At 54.1% G+C, this 15,239-nt stretch overlaps 1 protein-coding gene across 1 annotated transcript in view; it reads right to left on the bottom strand.

Annotated features, from left to right (window-relative positions):
• AFAP1 (actin filament associated protein 1) overlaps nt 1-15,239 on the bottom strand; it is a gene marked incomplete at its 5' end in the record, with an annotated part of 128,308 nt that overhangs the window by 43,527 nt on the left and 69,542 nt on the right. Inside the window, 3 exon segments of the mRNA NM_001253821.1 lie at nt 6,755-6,934; nt 10,916-11,127; nt 15,030-15,138. Coding sequence (NP_001240750.1) covers nt 6,755-6,934; nt 10,916-11,127; nt 15,030-15,138 — 501 coding nt within the window.

Below are 15,239 nucleotides of genomic sequence, written 5' to 3'. Positions count from 1 at the left end.
CTGCAGGCACACTTGTATTGGCTCCAAGGACAAGACTCATTCCTTTCTCTGGGGCAAGTGTGCAGGGCAATGGAAAGCTCCTGGCTTTTGCACCGAACAGAAGCTGGGGTCCCGACACCTGCTCTGTAGGTGCGGCTGAGCGGCCCAGCCCTTGAGCCCCACTCCCCGTCCCGCACACGGCAGGGCGAACTGAACGTCCAGCCCAGCCCTGCTCCCCAACCGAGCAAACGTGAGCTCCCTTCCTGGGACCAGAGCGTTACCGACACGAAAATGTGTTCCACTGTGCACACACACACACACACACACACACACCCCTGAAGTTCACCAGGTCCTTGTTTCACACGCATAGGTTCAACCCCATGGAGCATCACCTGCGGAAACCTCTCTGGCCAAAGGGTTTATCAGAGCATCTTTGTCGTCCTTTTCCCACCTTTTTTCCAAAGGGAAGGATCTTCTAAGCGCCGGTCAGGCCTCGGGCGGCCCTGGACGAGGTGTGATCCCCTCCGCTGAACACGACTCAACCTCCCAGACCAGCCCGGGCCCACGGGACCAGGCCCAGTCACCGGCGGCCTGTATCCGCTTCTACTAAGCTGGGCTCATTTTCATGGAAGGGGCCACGCCTCGCTTAGGCTGGTAATAACCCCAATGCCTAGCACGTAACAGCGACTAAAAAAGTCTGATTAAAGAAAAGAAAAAAAGGAGGGAACTCAGATACACTGGACTTGAAATTTCCTCGGAGGAAAAAAAAAAAAAGAAAGTGTGAATGCAAAACAGAAGGAAAGAGACGAGAAGGGAAGCCTCAGGAGAGCGTTTCCCCAGAGCGCCCAGCGATCCCCCAACCCCTGGAGGGTGGGGGTGAAGTTTAAAAAGAAGGAAAGGAGCATCGGCTGAGAGCCACGCCCGTGGCGCCAGGGCACCGGCTTGCTCAGCCCTTCCTGCTCTTGCCCGGCCCCTGGACGGTCCCTGCCCTGCTCTCCTCTGCCCCCAGGTCCCATTCTGCCAGCAAGCTAAGGCTCGGGGAGCTGAGGCGCCTCTGAAGCTCTGAAGCCAGAGGAGGTCACCCACCCCCATACCCGTGAGCTTACAGCACTGCACACACACCCACACACCGCTTCCTCCCAATCCGCGTCCTTCTAGAACTCGAATTCCTCGCGGAGAGAACAGAGGGAGATGGGTGTTTGGGAGACAGAGGTGCCCGGGGACATCTGGGACCGGGGGGTTACCCGTGGCATCCGGCTATCACGGGACTACTTAGTGGTGTAATTACGTGCCAGGCACAGAGAAGGGCGCTGAGGCCGAGGTCAGTGAGCAAAGGCCAGTCCTTTCCACGGCTTTTAGCAAACGGCTGGGTCACTTCAGGTTATCTTCGTGAGACTGTCTAGTCTGACGGCAGGACTGCCCGCTGCCCTGCAGAGGGCCTTCAGAAGGAGCAAGCAAAGGCTTTAGCTCCCGTTTTTTAAAAGCAGCTGCGAATGAGGTTTTCATATGAACGTATCTCTTCTGAAAGAGCCGTGCTCTGCGAGGAGCTGAAGGCCTATCAGAGAGAACTGGGTCCAAATGCAGAAGCAGATCCTTCCAGAAAGCAAATTGTTATATGTTCTGTGGTATTTGTGTTTGCTTTTAACTTGGGCCCTCATCTCCAAAAACACAATCTCTGCACATTTTTTAAAGAAACTGGACCACTCTGTTTCTGGGAATATTGGGTCTTGTCTTCTGACTGACCCTGCAAGATGGCTTATGTTTGCAGCATCTGCACACACACGCCCGCACACACACACACATACACAGTGAACTCTGGCAAGACCCACTGGTAATGCAAGCTGCAGACCAAAAGCAGAGAAACCAATGTGGCAGCCAAACTGCCCTGTGCTGGGCAAAGGGTCCTCGGGCTTCTCATACCTGACCGGGGGCAGGGGGTAGGGGTGGGTGGGTGGGGTGTCTGACTTACTTAAAAGGTCTTTAATTGTTGCACTGAAGCCATGCTTCAAACTACCGAAAGCCTGGATGACACGTTCAAGACACTATAGGAGAACTGGAATTTCTATTAATGAAAGATGGCATTTGTTTTATAAAGCAATTCACGAAATTAGAGAGGGGTCAAGGTTTTCCCAGGAGGAAAACCTACGAGGAGATTCTGATACATCACAGGTCCCATCATTCACAGCTCTACGGGCGCACTGACGGAGCCTCCACGCCAGCCTCCGATCAGCCTGGTCAGTGTCGTTTCCACCTGCCACGGACACGGCAAGAGTCTGGGGGCCACAGACAGAACTGCGTGAAAGGCGCTTCCGGGATACACGCCGGATTTCCCGACCTTTCGTTCAATCGTCTGTCCCTCCAACGTGCTATCATCAAGACAAATAAGAGTGGTTCCTTTTATAACAGCAGTTCCTTAAGGAACAAAATGTCTACTTCAGTCATAGTGATGTGGCCTTTATAAGGTGAAATAACAAAACCCTGACGACGGTATTGACGTATTACACCTAAAGCTACGACTCCCAAGTTCTCTATCATTTAGGAAACAAACCAGGGTCAGGAGCCAAGCAGGAGCTGAGTGCACGGCTCTCTGTAAAGCCGGCGCGGTCAAGGCCACTGTCCTTGACCTGAGGATGTAGAAACAGACCAACGTAACCGAACAAGGAGCCCGGAAGTGGACCCGCGCAGAACACGATCGAGTGACTTCCAAGGGTGGTACTGGAACAACTGTGCATATGGACGAAAACGAATCTCGATCCCCCATCTCAGGCTATACCTGAAAATCAGTATGTGTGACTCAGAGACCCAAATGGAAAGGCAAGAGCCAGAAAACTTGGGGAAAAAAACACAAGGTCTATCTTGGTAACTTGGAAAATGCTAAAACGGGGGGGGGGGGGGACAGCACGCAAAAAGCATTGACTACAGAAGGAAAAACTGACATGCTGGATTTCAGATTTAATAATATCTGCCCATCAAAAGGTACCATTAGAGGAGATACTTAATCTATAGATGAGATTAATCAAAGAGTCCTTCTTTAAAGCACGAAACATGGAGAGAAACATTCATGAAACGTTTCATCTTCATGAAAGGGTTCTGATAAGCTATCAGTAAATAGGACCATTTACATTTCGTATGCAGCAAACAACTCAGCCCCAAAAACATTAGGCAAAAACTGAGAGAAACAAAAAAGAAAAATAGATAAATCCACAAGTATAGTGGCAGATGGCCCCACATCTCTCCATTTGAATAACTGATATCAACAAATAAATTAGTAAGGCTGTAGAAGATCTGAACAAGACAATTAACGGCTGTGACCTAACAAATACAGGTAACAGCACAGCAAGCAAATGCAAAATACACACCCCTTGCAAGTATACGCAGGACCAAACTCGACTAAAATGTCTCAGGTCTCTGCTGGTTTAAAAAACTTAAAATCCTGTGAGTGACTGCCTGAAACTGGTTGTGCCATCTGACTTTCACTTCTAATCAAGGCTTCTTAGGTTCTCATGCGATAATCTGCAACGGAAGGAAAGCACAAACAATAAAGGGAGCCACTGGCCAATTAAAACCCTTTAGAAAAAGACATGGACCACATGCCACTCACTTCTTTTTAAAGAGAGATCGGCAAAGGCAAGAAGTTCCTGCGACCGCGCGTCCACCGACAAACGGAGTCGTCATTTCCTAACAGGCTGAGCGCCCTCCTCTGTATCTCGCGGGGTCTGAAGTAAGACGTAAGACGACTGCACTCCGCCGGCACCGGCCTCTGGAACGAGGTCTGTCCTCATTTGCGAACTGCACCGTCAGCTCCGTGTCACTTCCCAACCAAGCAGGAGACACCCGGGGACTCTAGGTGACTTTGTGGTAGACCCATGTCCCTGAGAAGGGCGCTGTTCTGTTTCTGGCTGCACCCGCGGCATATGGAAGTTCCCAGGCCAGGGATCAAACCCGCGCCGCTGTTGCCACCTGCGCTATGACTGCGGTAACGCTGGAGCCCTGACTGCTGCGCCACTTGGGAACTTGCAGAAAGGAGCTATTCTTTAGTGGGCATGGAATACGCAACAGACTGGGAGAGCGGAGGGAAAAGAGAGGAAAGCTTAGGTTTCAGTGGCCTTCTTGGCTCTCCAGGGGGGACAGGCACCCATGAGAAAGCAGAGGCCGCATGCACATAGGCAGGAATGGGGGGGGGGTGTGAAGAGCAGAGACTTGCAAGCAAGGCCCCTCCCTGACCTCCTACGGAAGGGAGGCAGCGAAGAACCTGGGGGGCGGGAGAGCAAGTGGGAAGCTATCAGCTGGCCCAGCAGAGTGACAACAAAACATGGAGCCAGCAAAGTTCGAGGCCAACTCCTGGCATTGCCAGTTGACCGTGAACCATCCCGCCCACCGAGAGCTCGGCGTCTCACCTGTGAAATGAAGCAGCGAAGAGTAACCCCCTTTACTGGAAGCTGCACTGAGCTGTTTAAGAGGCATTGATGACGGAAGTGACTTGGGTACCAGCGGCGGCTGACATATGACATGGTAAAGTTTTGTGTCCCAGAGTCTGAGCAAACTCAGCAGCAGAGGCTCCTGGTCACAGGAGTCACTCCCATTAAAGAACCAATGCTTGGCTCAATTTCCCAAATCACAGACTTGGGAAAAGCCACATCTATGGGTTCTGCCCCCACAGAAGCAATCACTGTCACCACAGAGTCTGACCCTTATATTTTGCTGGGGGATGGGAGGAAGTGAGGGCCAAGGTTGAATGGGTGCTGGCCCGCTGTAAGAACCGCTGTGATAAAATGTCTCGTCAGGCTCCCTCCCCCCGCCCCTCCTGTCAAAGCAAGTACTAGAAGGCAGTGAGGACCAGAAGGTTTGGGCCAACCCTCCTGATAGAAGCAGTCAGGAAAGTAAGATGACATGCACACGGCACCTTCTGGAGAGCAGAAAAGAGCAATGTGCAATGACCAGGCCATGGTCCAGAAGTAGACAGAAATCCGGACAAGCAGCCCACCCCACCACTGCCCGCCAGAGAAGGCAGCACCCACACAGCACTGACAGAATAAGGACCGAAAGGGGGCGTCCAGGGTGCACCAAGGATGAGGGCCCTGGCAAAAAACCCCCACTTAGGACTGGGGCCCCGAGGGGTGTTTCCTGGAGCGAGGCTGAAGTGAACAGACACCTGCCCTGAGTGGGCTGCAGGCCAGCTCCAAGGGACCTGGTGGCTCTGAAATCACATTAAACTGAGTTTGGAGACCTAATGCCCCCCAGGCACGTGGCTCACAGACAGAACGAAAACGCTCTCAGAGAGGGAAAAGCACCGTGCTACAAATCAGGCTGTGTCTGTAGGGACAACCTGATCCACACAGCAGGAAGAACGAAACCGGACCCTACCTCACACTCCGAGCAGAAAGTAAATCAAAATGGACCATAGGCTAAATTAAGAGCTAACGCTAAGACACGACGAGATCTTCAAGCCTTGGACTGAACAATGGCTTCGAAGAAATGACACAAAAAGCAATAGAAAGGAATGACAGACCGATACATCTGACGACATGGAGGAACCCTGAAAACACGCTAAGTAAAAGAAGGCAGTCACAAAAGGACACACAGCATATGAGAGTGTTCACAGGAAATGTTGACAACAGGCAAATCTGGAGGGACAGAAAGCAGATAAGTGGTGGGCGGGGCTGGGGCGGGGCTGGCTGGGATGGAGGCGGGGCCGGGGGCGGGGCCGGGCTGGCGGGGGTAGGGCTGGGGGCGGGGCTGGTGGGGCCGGGGGCGGGGCCGGGGCGGGGCTGGCTGGGTGGGGCTGGGGGTAGCAGCCGCTAGCATAGTGAATACAGCAGTTCTCTTTGGGTTGATGAAAATGTTCTGAAATTAAATTATGGTGATAGTTGAATATATTAAAAACCAATGAATCACACTCTAAAGGGTGAAGTCTTCCATATGTGAACATATTTCGATAGAGCTGTTATTTTTAAAAGCTACAATAATTTTTTTTTCCACACATAATGACCAGCATGATCATCAGATAACCTGACATGCAAGGAGGCAAAATGGCCTCAACCAGAAAAGGCACATCAGATTAGAGAACCAGGTCCAAGTTCCACCCAAACCACTGTCAAAACTACCCGGCCTGTGATGTGCTTGTGGTGAAGCCAAAAGCCAAACATTCCCAAGAGAAATAACTAGAAATTCTAGAATTGAAAACTACCATAACCGAAATTAAGAACCTAGTGAAGAGGGATTAGATACTGCTCAAGAGAGAAATAGTGAGCTGGAAAGTAACTAGAAAAAATTACCCTGACAAGAGGGGAAAAAAGGATAGCAAAACACGAAGAGAAGCAGAATATAGCAAAAATGGCTAGTATATATTCAAATTAGTTGTGGCAGGGGAGGAAATGGGGCAAAGTTATATTTTAAGGGAAATGGCTAAAATTTTCCCCACAACTTAGAAAAACACCAATCCATCCATTTAAAAAGCCCAGGGAATCCCAAACAGAATATGTTAACAAAAAAAAAAAAATCTGCATCCAGACACGATAGAGTGAAACCAGGAAATCAAAGTAAAGGAGAAAGTTGGAGAAGCAGCCTGCAAACAGGAGGCAGATTGTCTTGTGAAGACAAAAGTTAAAGTGATGAACCTCAAGGTAATTAAAGTATTCCATTAATTATCAAAGGCAACACTACTCAGGTTCATCCACGTCTGCCTATGCTTTAAAAAAACACAGATGAAATGAAACCAGCTCTCAGAAAGAGGCCTGGAAAGGACGATGGCTCAGAGGCAACAGCAACGGGTTACCTTCAGCCACTGTTCGGCCTGCTCCTTACTCTGGACGGCAAGCACCAGCGGGTCCGTGCCCTGCTGAGTAATCTTCAGCTCGTGCTTCTTCTTCTTGCTGTCTTTTGGGATGTAGGTGATGCTGCAGCCTTGGAGCGGCAGTTCCATCTGCGGCTGCTGGTCCTTGGAACTTTTATAGCACTGCGTGGAACGGGACAGATCAACATGAGGTTATGAGGAAGTGCAAGCGGCAACACTGAGAAAACTCCGGCAAAGGCAAAGTGGAGTGTCGGCGAGGCACCGGGAGCTGGACTGAGGATGGAGGTGCTCAGGGGCTGGACGATGGGTCTTCAGACACGGGACTCAGACGCTCAGAGCGCCGGCCACATGGACACCGCCTCCACGGACGTGCAAACACACCTGCCTGTTCATTCAGCCAAGTCCTGCTCTGACGGGGCTTATGTTCTGGTGGCACCTCTGACGGGGCTTATGTTCTGGTGGCACCTCCTCACCAAGGGTTGCGAATGTATTAGGTCAGATGGCACAGCCCTGGCGTGGGTAGATGGACCCTCGATTCCACAGCCTACGTCATTGGCTGCCCACCTGTCTCATCCCTACTCTCTGAAAGACAGGTGAGTGGTTTAGCGACCAGTGTAAACACCCACATAGAACACGCCAAAGGCTGTGCAAAGCTGTGCTTTCGAGTTGAGCAGAGGGGCTGAAACGCACGCTGCTCTGATTGCACGGCTGACATTCACTCTGGGGCTTCTAACACTGAGGCCGGACAGAGCCCGAGGTCCCATCCCTCGCTTAATCGGCATCTGCCAAACGGAGAACCAAACCCTTGCACAAAGGTTTCCTCCGCCCGCTTTGGATGCACGGCATTGCTGGGACAGAAGGCACACCTCAAGGTAGAGACACATGGTCTGGGAGTTTCTGCCGTGACTCAGTGGGTAACGAACCCCACTGGCACCCATGAGGCCGTGGGTTTGATCCCTGGCCTCGCCCAGTGGGTTAAGGATCTGGCGTTGCCGTGAGCTGTGGTGTAGGTTGCAGACACAGCTCGGATCCCACATTGCGGTGGCTGTGAGGTAGGCCAGCAGCTGTAGCTCTGATTCAACCCTTAGCCTGGGAACTTCCATATGCTGCGGGTGTGGCCCTAAAAAGACCAAAAAAGATAAAAGAAAAACATGGTCTAAGAGCTCAGGTATCCAGGTCCCAGCTCTGTTCCTAATTTAATCTGGGTTCCTACAAGTTGCTTTAAGCTTTCGGAGACCACGTCTGCATCTGTGAAAGGAGATATTGCTGTTTCTGTATCATCTTATTGAACTGCCGTGAATGACAATAACAGTAAGAGCTGCTACCCAGTGCAAGGGTCTGCATTACATGGGGCGTTTCCTACATCATGTAATCACCATGGTTGTCCATTTTGCAGGCTGGGAAACTGAGGTCCATTCAGGTGTTAAGGGATCTGCCCAAACTCAGGCAGCCTGAGCCGTGCAGGGCCAGGACCCCAGCCCCAAACTGTACAAGTTCCGAGCCGCACCCGGACCCTGGCCTGACCCATCTTCTGGTGAAGGAGGGAACGAATGCTTATTTCAGGGGTGGTTTCTAGGGTCCTTTCCTATTTTTAGTTCCAAAACCTTGCTTCTCAGCACCCCAAGTATGGATGGTGCCGCCTTTTTTTTTAAAAGCTCAACTGATAGCCACGCTGGAAGAAACAAATACACCAAAACCAACTCACCTCAGGTCGCTGTGAATGTTTCCCATTTACCCTGTTTTTTTCATTCCCAGTAAGTGCAGCAAACAAACAAACAAACGAAACCCCCAAACAGTGAAAAGGCAACTAATAGTGGAAGGAATTGGAAAGGAAAGTTTATGGCTTATATTTTTCCTGGAGTTAAATGCCTCAAAACGCATCTGTTATCAGTAATACGATCAACTAGACTTTGGAGATCCTGACAGGTTGGATTCCCCGGGAAGATGCTGCTGAAACAGAGCAGCACACAGGACACTTATCAAGGCGCATCCCTAAGGACCACACCTGTAGGCGGAGGGAAAGGAAACAGGACTGGGAAGTTCAAAATCAAGGTCCCTAGGGCCCCACGGGAGCTCTGGAGCTGGACGATGCCGTCAGGGTGACCCCAGGCACCGCGTGGGATGCAGACCTCTGGGAAGGGAGCAGGACCTGGCCGGCTGCCGGCCCGCGGTGCCCCCTGCACGTGAGGGAGTTGAAGGGGTCTGGGCACACCACGGTGTCCACTACAGAGCTGCCTGGGCACAGAAAGCACCGCTTCTAGAAGGATATCCAAAAAGGCCGGTGATGGTGGTGCCCGCGGGAAGACGGGCAGAGGAAAGGCCAGCTTTTTGTTTTCTGTTTACAGCTTTCTATTCAGTTGGAATTTTGAAAGCACTTGCTTGTATTACTGTTCATTTCTTGTCGCTGTCAACAGGGGTCATCTGGTCACTTGGATCATAGGTCATTTTTGAACAACAAAAAAAAAAGCTTCAGGAGTTCCCATCGTGGCTCAGCAGTTAATGAAGCCGACTGGCATCCATGAGGACGCGGGTTCGATCCCTGGCCTTGCTCAGTGGGTTAAGGATCCAGCATTGCCCTGAGCTGTGGTGTAGGTCGAAGATGCGGCTCGGATCTGGTGTTGGTGTTGCTGTGGCTGTGGTGCAGGCTCTGATTCGACCCCTAGCCTGGGAACCTCCATATGCCACAAGTGTGGCCCTCAAAAAAAAAAGCTTCATAATAAAACCTTGATTCTGCATGTCTTTAAAGAGAGTGTTTTGCATGGTTTTCCATTAATCCCTTCTTAAACATTTGTCCCTCCTCTGAGGGGTGGGTGTGCATCCTGGTTTTGAAGATGGGAAACCGGGTGGGAGATGGAAGGGGGGGGCAGGAGGAGGGGGCAGAGGGCAGGGGGAGGTGGGTGGGGGGACACAGTACCTCCCACTGACCCCTGACCCTGCAGCAACCACAGGCTTCCTGCAGTCGGTTTTAAAACTCTCCTTTTAGAGGAACACGAACTGTGTACTTTTAAAACATTTATATAATGTATCCACATCTTGCAGCCATTATGTCAGATTGTAAATACAGACCATATTAATCTTTTTAATCTTTCTTTCTTTCTTTTTTCATTCTTTACTTTAAAATTCCCCCATGGCATCATCATTTTCGGCAGAGTCTAAATTTGGGAGACATTCAGGCCACACATGTGGAAAAACATGTACTCTCACTGTTCTAAAAAAAATTTTTCTGAACAAAACCATTAATTAAAAAATATTCCGTGTCCTAAGAATCTAGTCAAATGAGCTTCTCATGATTCACAGAGGATACGATTTTTCAAGGGGGGTAACCTGCTCCACTTAAAAGAGAGATACAGAATCAGCCCTTCTCCTGTGTTCTGTTTTAATGATATGATTTTGAGTGATTTTTTTTCCCCCAAGGTTAATTTGAGGGAAAAACAAAATATAATGACATACTCTACAATCCGTCATTCCGATAATCGGCCACAGTTCCCAAAGCTGGGGGGAGGGACAGGGAGGGGCGTCGGGCCAAGCGCGAAAGGCGCTGCCCCCTTCCCGAGCTCCTGGCGGACCAAGCCCTGCCGAGAGGTCCGTGTCCTGATCCCCGCTCCTCTGTGGCTTTGTCCATCTTTCTGTTTTGCCGCTCAGAGTCACCAAGAGAGAAAAAAAGAGCCAGCCTTTAGCTTTCCAGAAGAATTTCCTTTCCCGGGCTCTCTTCCCCCAGACCTCGCCGGGCCTGCCCATCCCACGTCTATGACCTGGCTCGGAGGAATTCACTGACTCACTGCAATGAGAAAACCCATCCTGCGACTTCAGGCGAGTGAAAGCCGCATGCATTTCCACCAGCAGGGACCGCAGACACTGGCCCCACATGGGGAGGATTTTGCCCGCCGGGGGCTTTGGGGACCTGGGGAGACCAACTGTGTCAAAGCCACGGCAGCCTCGGCCGGGCTCCCCTGCCGCGGGCCAGCACCTGACCGCCGTGAGCGCCCCGTCAGGCGCTGAGGTCCAGGGGCTCCCCCTCCCTCCTGCTGATGTTGACGTGCCCCCCACCCCCACCCCAGCCCCCAGGGAGAGCGTCCACCGGGTGAGACGGCCAGCAGCACCTGGGGGACGTTGCCCGAGAGCACGCGAGTGGCAAGGCCTTACCAGCAGCTTGGTGTCTTTGATGACGCACAGCAGCTTGGTCCACTGCCCGAAGCGCTTCTTCCGCAGCAGGAAGGCACAGATCTTGGCATCCTTCACCAGGTCCATGGAGGCCTCCTCCGAGGGCCACTGGTGCCGCGTCTTCTTCCCCTTGCCATCCTCCTCCTCTTCATCATACGACTCGTAAGAGCTGCTCAGAGCATCTGAGTCATAGTCTGTCAGGAAGAAAGAGAGAAAAATTAAAAGCCGGACAACCGAAAACCTGGTCTTGAGGCCGACCCGCGCTGAAGAGCGCACCACTCCACCAGTAGATGAGGCAGGGGCTTCTGCCCTCAGGGCACCAGGGAACCGGTTCTCAGCAAAAACGGGGGGACACAACCAGGACGTGGGCCGCAGAAACTCAGTGAAAACTTTTAAACGGAAGCGACTAAGGATTCCGTGTTTACAAAAACCACTCCTGCACTGTGCCCTGCGGGTCGGGCACCCACAGACAGGCCCGATCCTGTGAAATCCTTGTCGCCTTCTGCCAGGCACCATGACCGTGACCGCCGCTCTACGGCGCGGCTCACCCAAGGAAACACCTGCCCACATCGTTCCGTTAAAGTCCCTTCACCTCGGAGTTCCCGTCGTGGCGCAGTGGTGAACGAATCCAACTAGGAACCATGAGGTTGCGGGTTCGATCCCTGGCCTCGCTCAGTGGGTTAAGGATCTGGCGTTGCCGTGAGCTGTGGTGTAGGTCGCAGACGCGGCTCGGATCCCGTGTTGCTGTGGCTGTGGTGTAGGCCAGTAGCTACAGCTCCGATTCGACCCCTGGCCTGGGAAGCTCCGTATGCCTCCTCACTCTGAACACATCGACATTTAAATACCGGGTTGTGTGTAGCGGCCCAGCTTGACCCGTTTCCCCAGCCTCGGGGTCTTTGCACGCATAGCTCCCACACTGTCTCTTCCTTTGCCTGGATCCATGCTCTCATCGTCCAGGCTTTAATGGACGGCACCTCCTCCAGGAAGCCCTCTCTGGATCACCAGCATTGGTGTCTCTGGACCGAGCTGTGTGACCCCGAAGTTGGGTGCTGAAGGTCTAACCCCAAGACAGTGAGTTCCTGTCCCACCTTCTGAGAGCAGGACTGAGAAACAGCAGCCGACCAAGCAGTCGGGGGTCAGCCTGAGCCCCCAGGACAGCCCGCCCCAGCACGTCTCCTCGTGGGTCACCCAGCAGAGTCCAGGGTGCTTCCTGGGGCTGTAACAGGGCGGCCGGGAGCTCAGCACCAGGGGCCATGGCTGGGATCACCCAGGAGGCAGTGGGCTCTGCAAAGCCAGGAGAGACACAGAGCAGAGGAGCAAAGCAGAGACTCTCAGACGGCCTTCAGGCCCGGCCGGGGGAGCCGGTGTCGCAGGTGTCCTCAGAGGAACCCCAGGGTGGAGGGTTTTCACGGGGGGCAACCTCAGGGAGGGTGCTGATTACAGAGCGTCAGCCCCGGGCACGTCCTGCCCAGGAGGCTGGGACCACACGCGGGGTCCAGGGAGTCCCTGGGGTCCCGCCTAGAGTCAGGGAAGACCGCGGCCAGTACCGGCATCCCTGCAGGGAGAGCCGAGCCCTCCTCTGGACCACGTGCCAGGGGCCTGCTGGAGGGGAAGGGGACACACGGCAGGTCGTGATGCCCGCGAGGGCCACCGACGGTGTGGAACAGCCGTGGCTTTCTCTCCCCATTTCGGCAGGATCTCTCTGGGTCCAGCTACTGGAACTCCTTCCTCTCCCCCCCTCCACCCCCACCTCACACACAAGGGCCAGCAGCAGTCGGCCCTGGATTCGTAGTTCAGTCACAGGCTCTGAAAGGGGAGAGTATGACTCGGCCAGAGAGAAGGGCAGTCACCCCAAAGTGGACAGAGGGCACCATACCCTCTGGGGGAGCCGGGGAGTTCCCGCCACACAGACGATGGTTGAGGGGCGTTATGCTGAACCCCCCATCTTTGTCTTCCAAGTTGCTGAGGGTCAGAAGGGTGAACGATGCCCACCTGACCCGAGATCAACGGCGCTGCGCTTACACCACGTGGACGGAGCGCGGCCGGAGCCCCACCCCAGTCCCTCGTCTTGGCGGATGCGGGCTGAGGACTGGCCACCAGAGAGGTCGGGGGAACTCTGGAAGGCAGCAGGAAGGTGGCCCCAAAGGGTCACAGCTGGGCTGTGGGCTCCAAGGGGTCTCCTCCCCAAGACCAGGGCCCAGCCCCGGGGCAGCCCCCCAGCCCACCTGCCCCCTGCCCCGGTCCTCACCCAGCTCCTCTGGCCCCAGGCGGCCTCTTCCAAGGACGTCCCCCCACGCCCCCCCATCCCACAACCGCGGAGGGTCTCAGCCCGAAATAAGCCCTGAGCCCACCTTGTTCTCTGACAAGCGCACCTGACACGGGGCTTGGTGAAGCCACCCGGAGCCCAAAAGGAAGTGAGCCCAGCCTTCGCCCTCGCGCCCTGCTGCGGGCCCTGGGCCGGGGGTTGGGGGGGCGGACACGGCCTCGAGGCAGCCGAGGTTCCTCCACAGACGGCGTGTGACCTGTGTCCTCACGGCCAACCTGTGTCTCTCTGAGCACCACCCCCTCAGGAACAGCCTCAACCAAAGGTGCCCCCCACCAGCGGTCAGGGGGCTTCCCCAAGGAGCAGGACGTGACCACCTCCCCCACGGGGCCTCTCAGACCGACAGTGGCCAGAGTCACACAAAATCACCACCAGTTTCTAGCCTTGAAAGTGGGGGGTTGTGGGGGGAGATTGGACCCAACTGTCCTCAGTGCCGGGAAACACCCTGGTCAAAAAATGTGCTTTCTCTTTCACTGCTTTCAGAAAGAAAGGAAGCCAGTGAGGTTTGGAATTGTACAAGCCATTTAACTGTGTGTGTGTGCTGATGAATTTCCCATCTTTGGAAAGAGCGGACCCTTCGCAATGACTTGAATGCATTTTCCCCAAATAGTTCTAAACTGAAAGAGAAATGAAAAGACTCAACACTGAGACCTCGACGCCCAGAATCTCAGTCTCTTTACCAGAACTGCCCTCCGCGCGCAGAGCCAACAGTATCTTTCATCTTGACACCGATCTTGACAGTGGGGTCGGGCTGCTGACAAAGCTGAGAAAATGGGCTGAGCGGGAGGGCAAGGCCTTCGCCCTTCAGAGCCCACGGTCCAGCTGACTTGGCTTCTGCGTGGCCCACTTCACGTTCAGAAAAAATTCCCAGGGGAGGGCGGTGCTTCCTGTAAAAATCAAGTTAGATCCCTCTTCGCTGAACCCCACCCCCCACCCCCGCCTGCTGCCCGGGAGAGAGGGATGGGCAACTTCCGAGTCTGCATGGACACTTCAGGGCACAGGGGCACGGCGCTGGACAAAGGGAGGCATTTCAGGAGGACAGGCCAGGAGATGTGAACGCACCGGCAGCCTCTCCACAAAAGGAGCCCTCGGCACGTGGACGTTCCCAGGCCAGGGATCGAACCCGAGCCACGGCAGGGATGAGGCCGCTCCTTAACCCAGAGCCACAAGGGAACCCCCCTTACCCCCTCTTTACAGGAAAAGCAAGTTGGGCGCCCAAGCCCACACCCTCTGATGAGCCACCTCCGCCTCGCTGAGGCCGAGAGCTGGGCTGTCAGGGAGAAATAACGCCAAAGACCCAGACACGAATTCCAGAGATAGTTCTGCAGAGGTGTTTGGCACCAGCACGCCCTCTCTGCAGGCAGCTGGCGGCGGTCATGTCCCAACAGCCCTGAACTCAGACACAAACCCGCAGGGAAAACCTGCACGGACGAAAAAGAATCACGCGGCGAGGATGAGGCGCCTGCTTGCTGGGTGTTTATCCTGCCGACACACCCGCACGGTGTGTGACCACAGGGAGCACGGTTCACTGGCTGACACACGTTCCCAGCAAGGAGACTGCACTGATTTTGAGTCACAAGAAAGACGACAATCTGACTCCCCGAAGGTCCCTGGAAGACACGTTCAGCTTTTCAAAGCCCTCTCTGTATTTCTCCGCTCCCCATTTCCACGCGTCCTGTAAAACCCTTTTCCCCGTCACCCCAGGAAAGGGCGGCTCCCCAGCAGCCCGGCCTGTCAGGAGCCCCGCAGAGGCCCGCAGACCCCGACACTCACTCGAGGTGATGTATTCCGGAGCCTTCCCGGGACTCAAGGGCACGGCTTCCTCGTAATAGCCTTCCGGGAGCGAGGAGGTCGGCAACGGTGGCGGCCCACTGTCAGGCGGCTGGGAAGAAGGGGACAGCAACACAGCACAGCCGTTAGAACAGGAGTCCGTGTTTCCACCCAGCAGGTGTCGAAGGCGCGTTCCCGGCTCCTTTGCAAAGT

Source organism: Sus scrofa, chromosome 8, assembly GCF_054392235.1.
Source record: "Sus scrofa isolate SSC_HxYL_T2T_F1_AM1 chromosome 8, Sscrofa_HxYL_maternal_Yorkshire_Landrace_v2.0, whole genome shotgun sequence".
Lineage (NCBI taxonomy): Eukaryota > Metazoa > Chordata > Mammalia > Artiodactyla > Suidae > Sus > Sus scrofa.
This window is presented reverse-complemented; position numbering and strand designations above follow the sequence as displayed.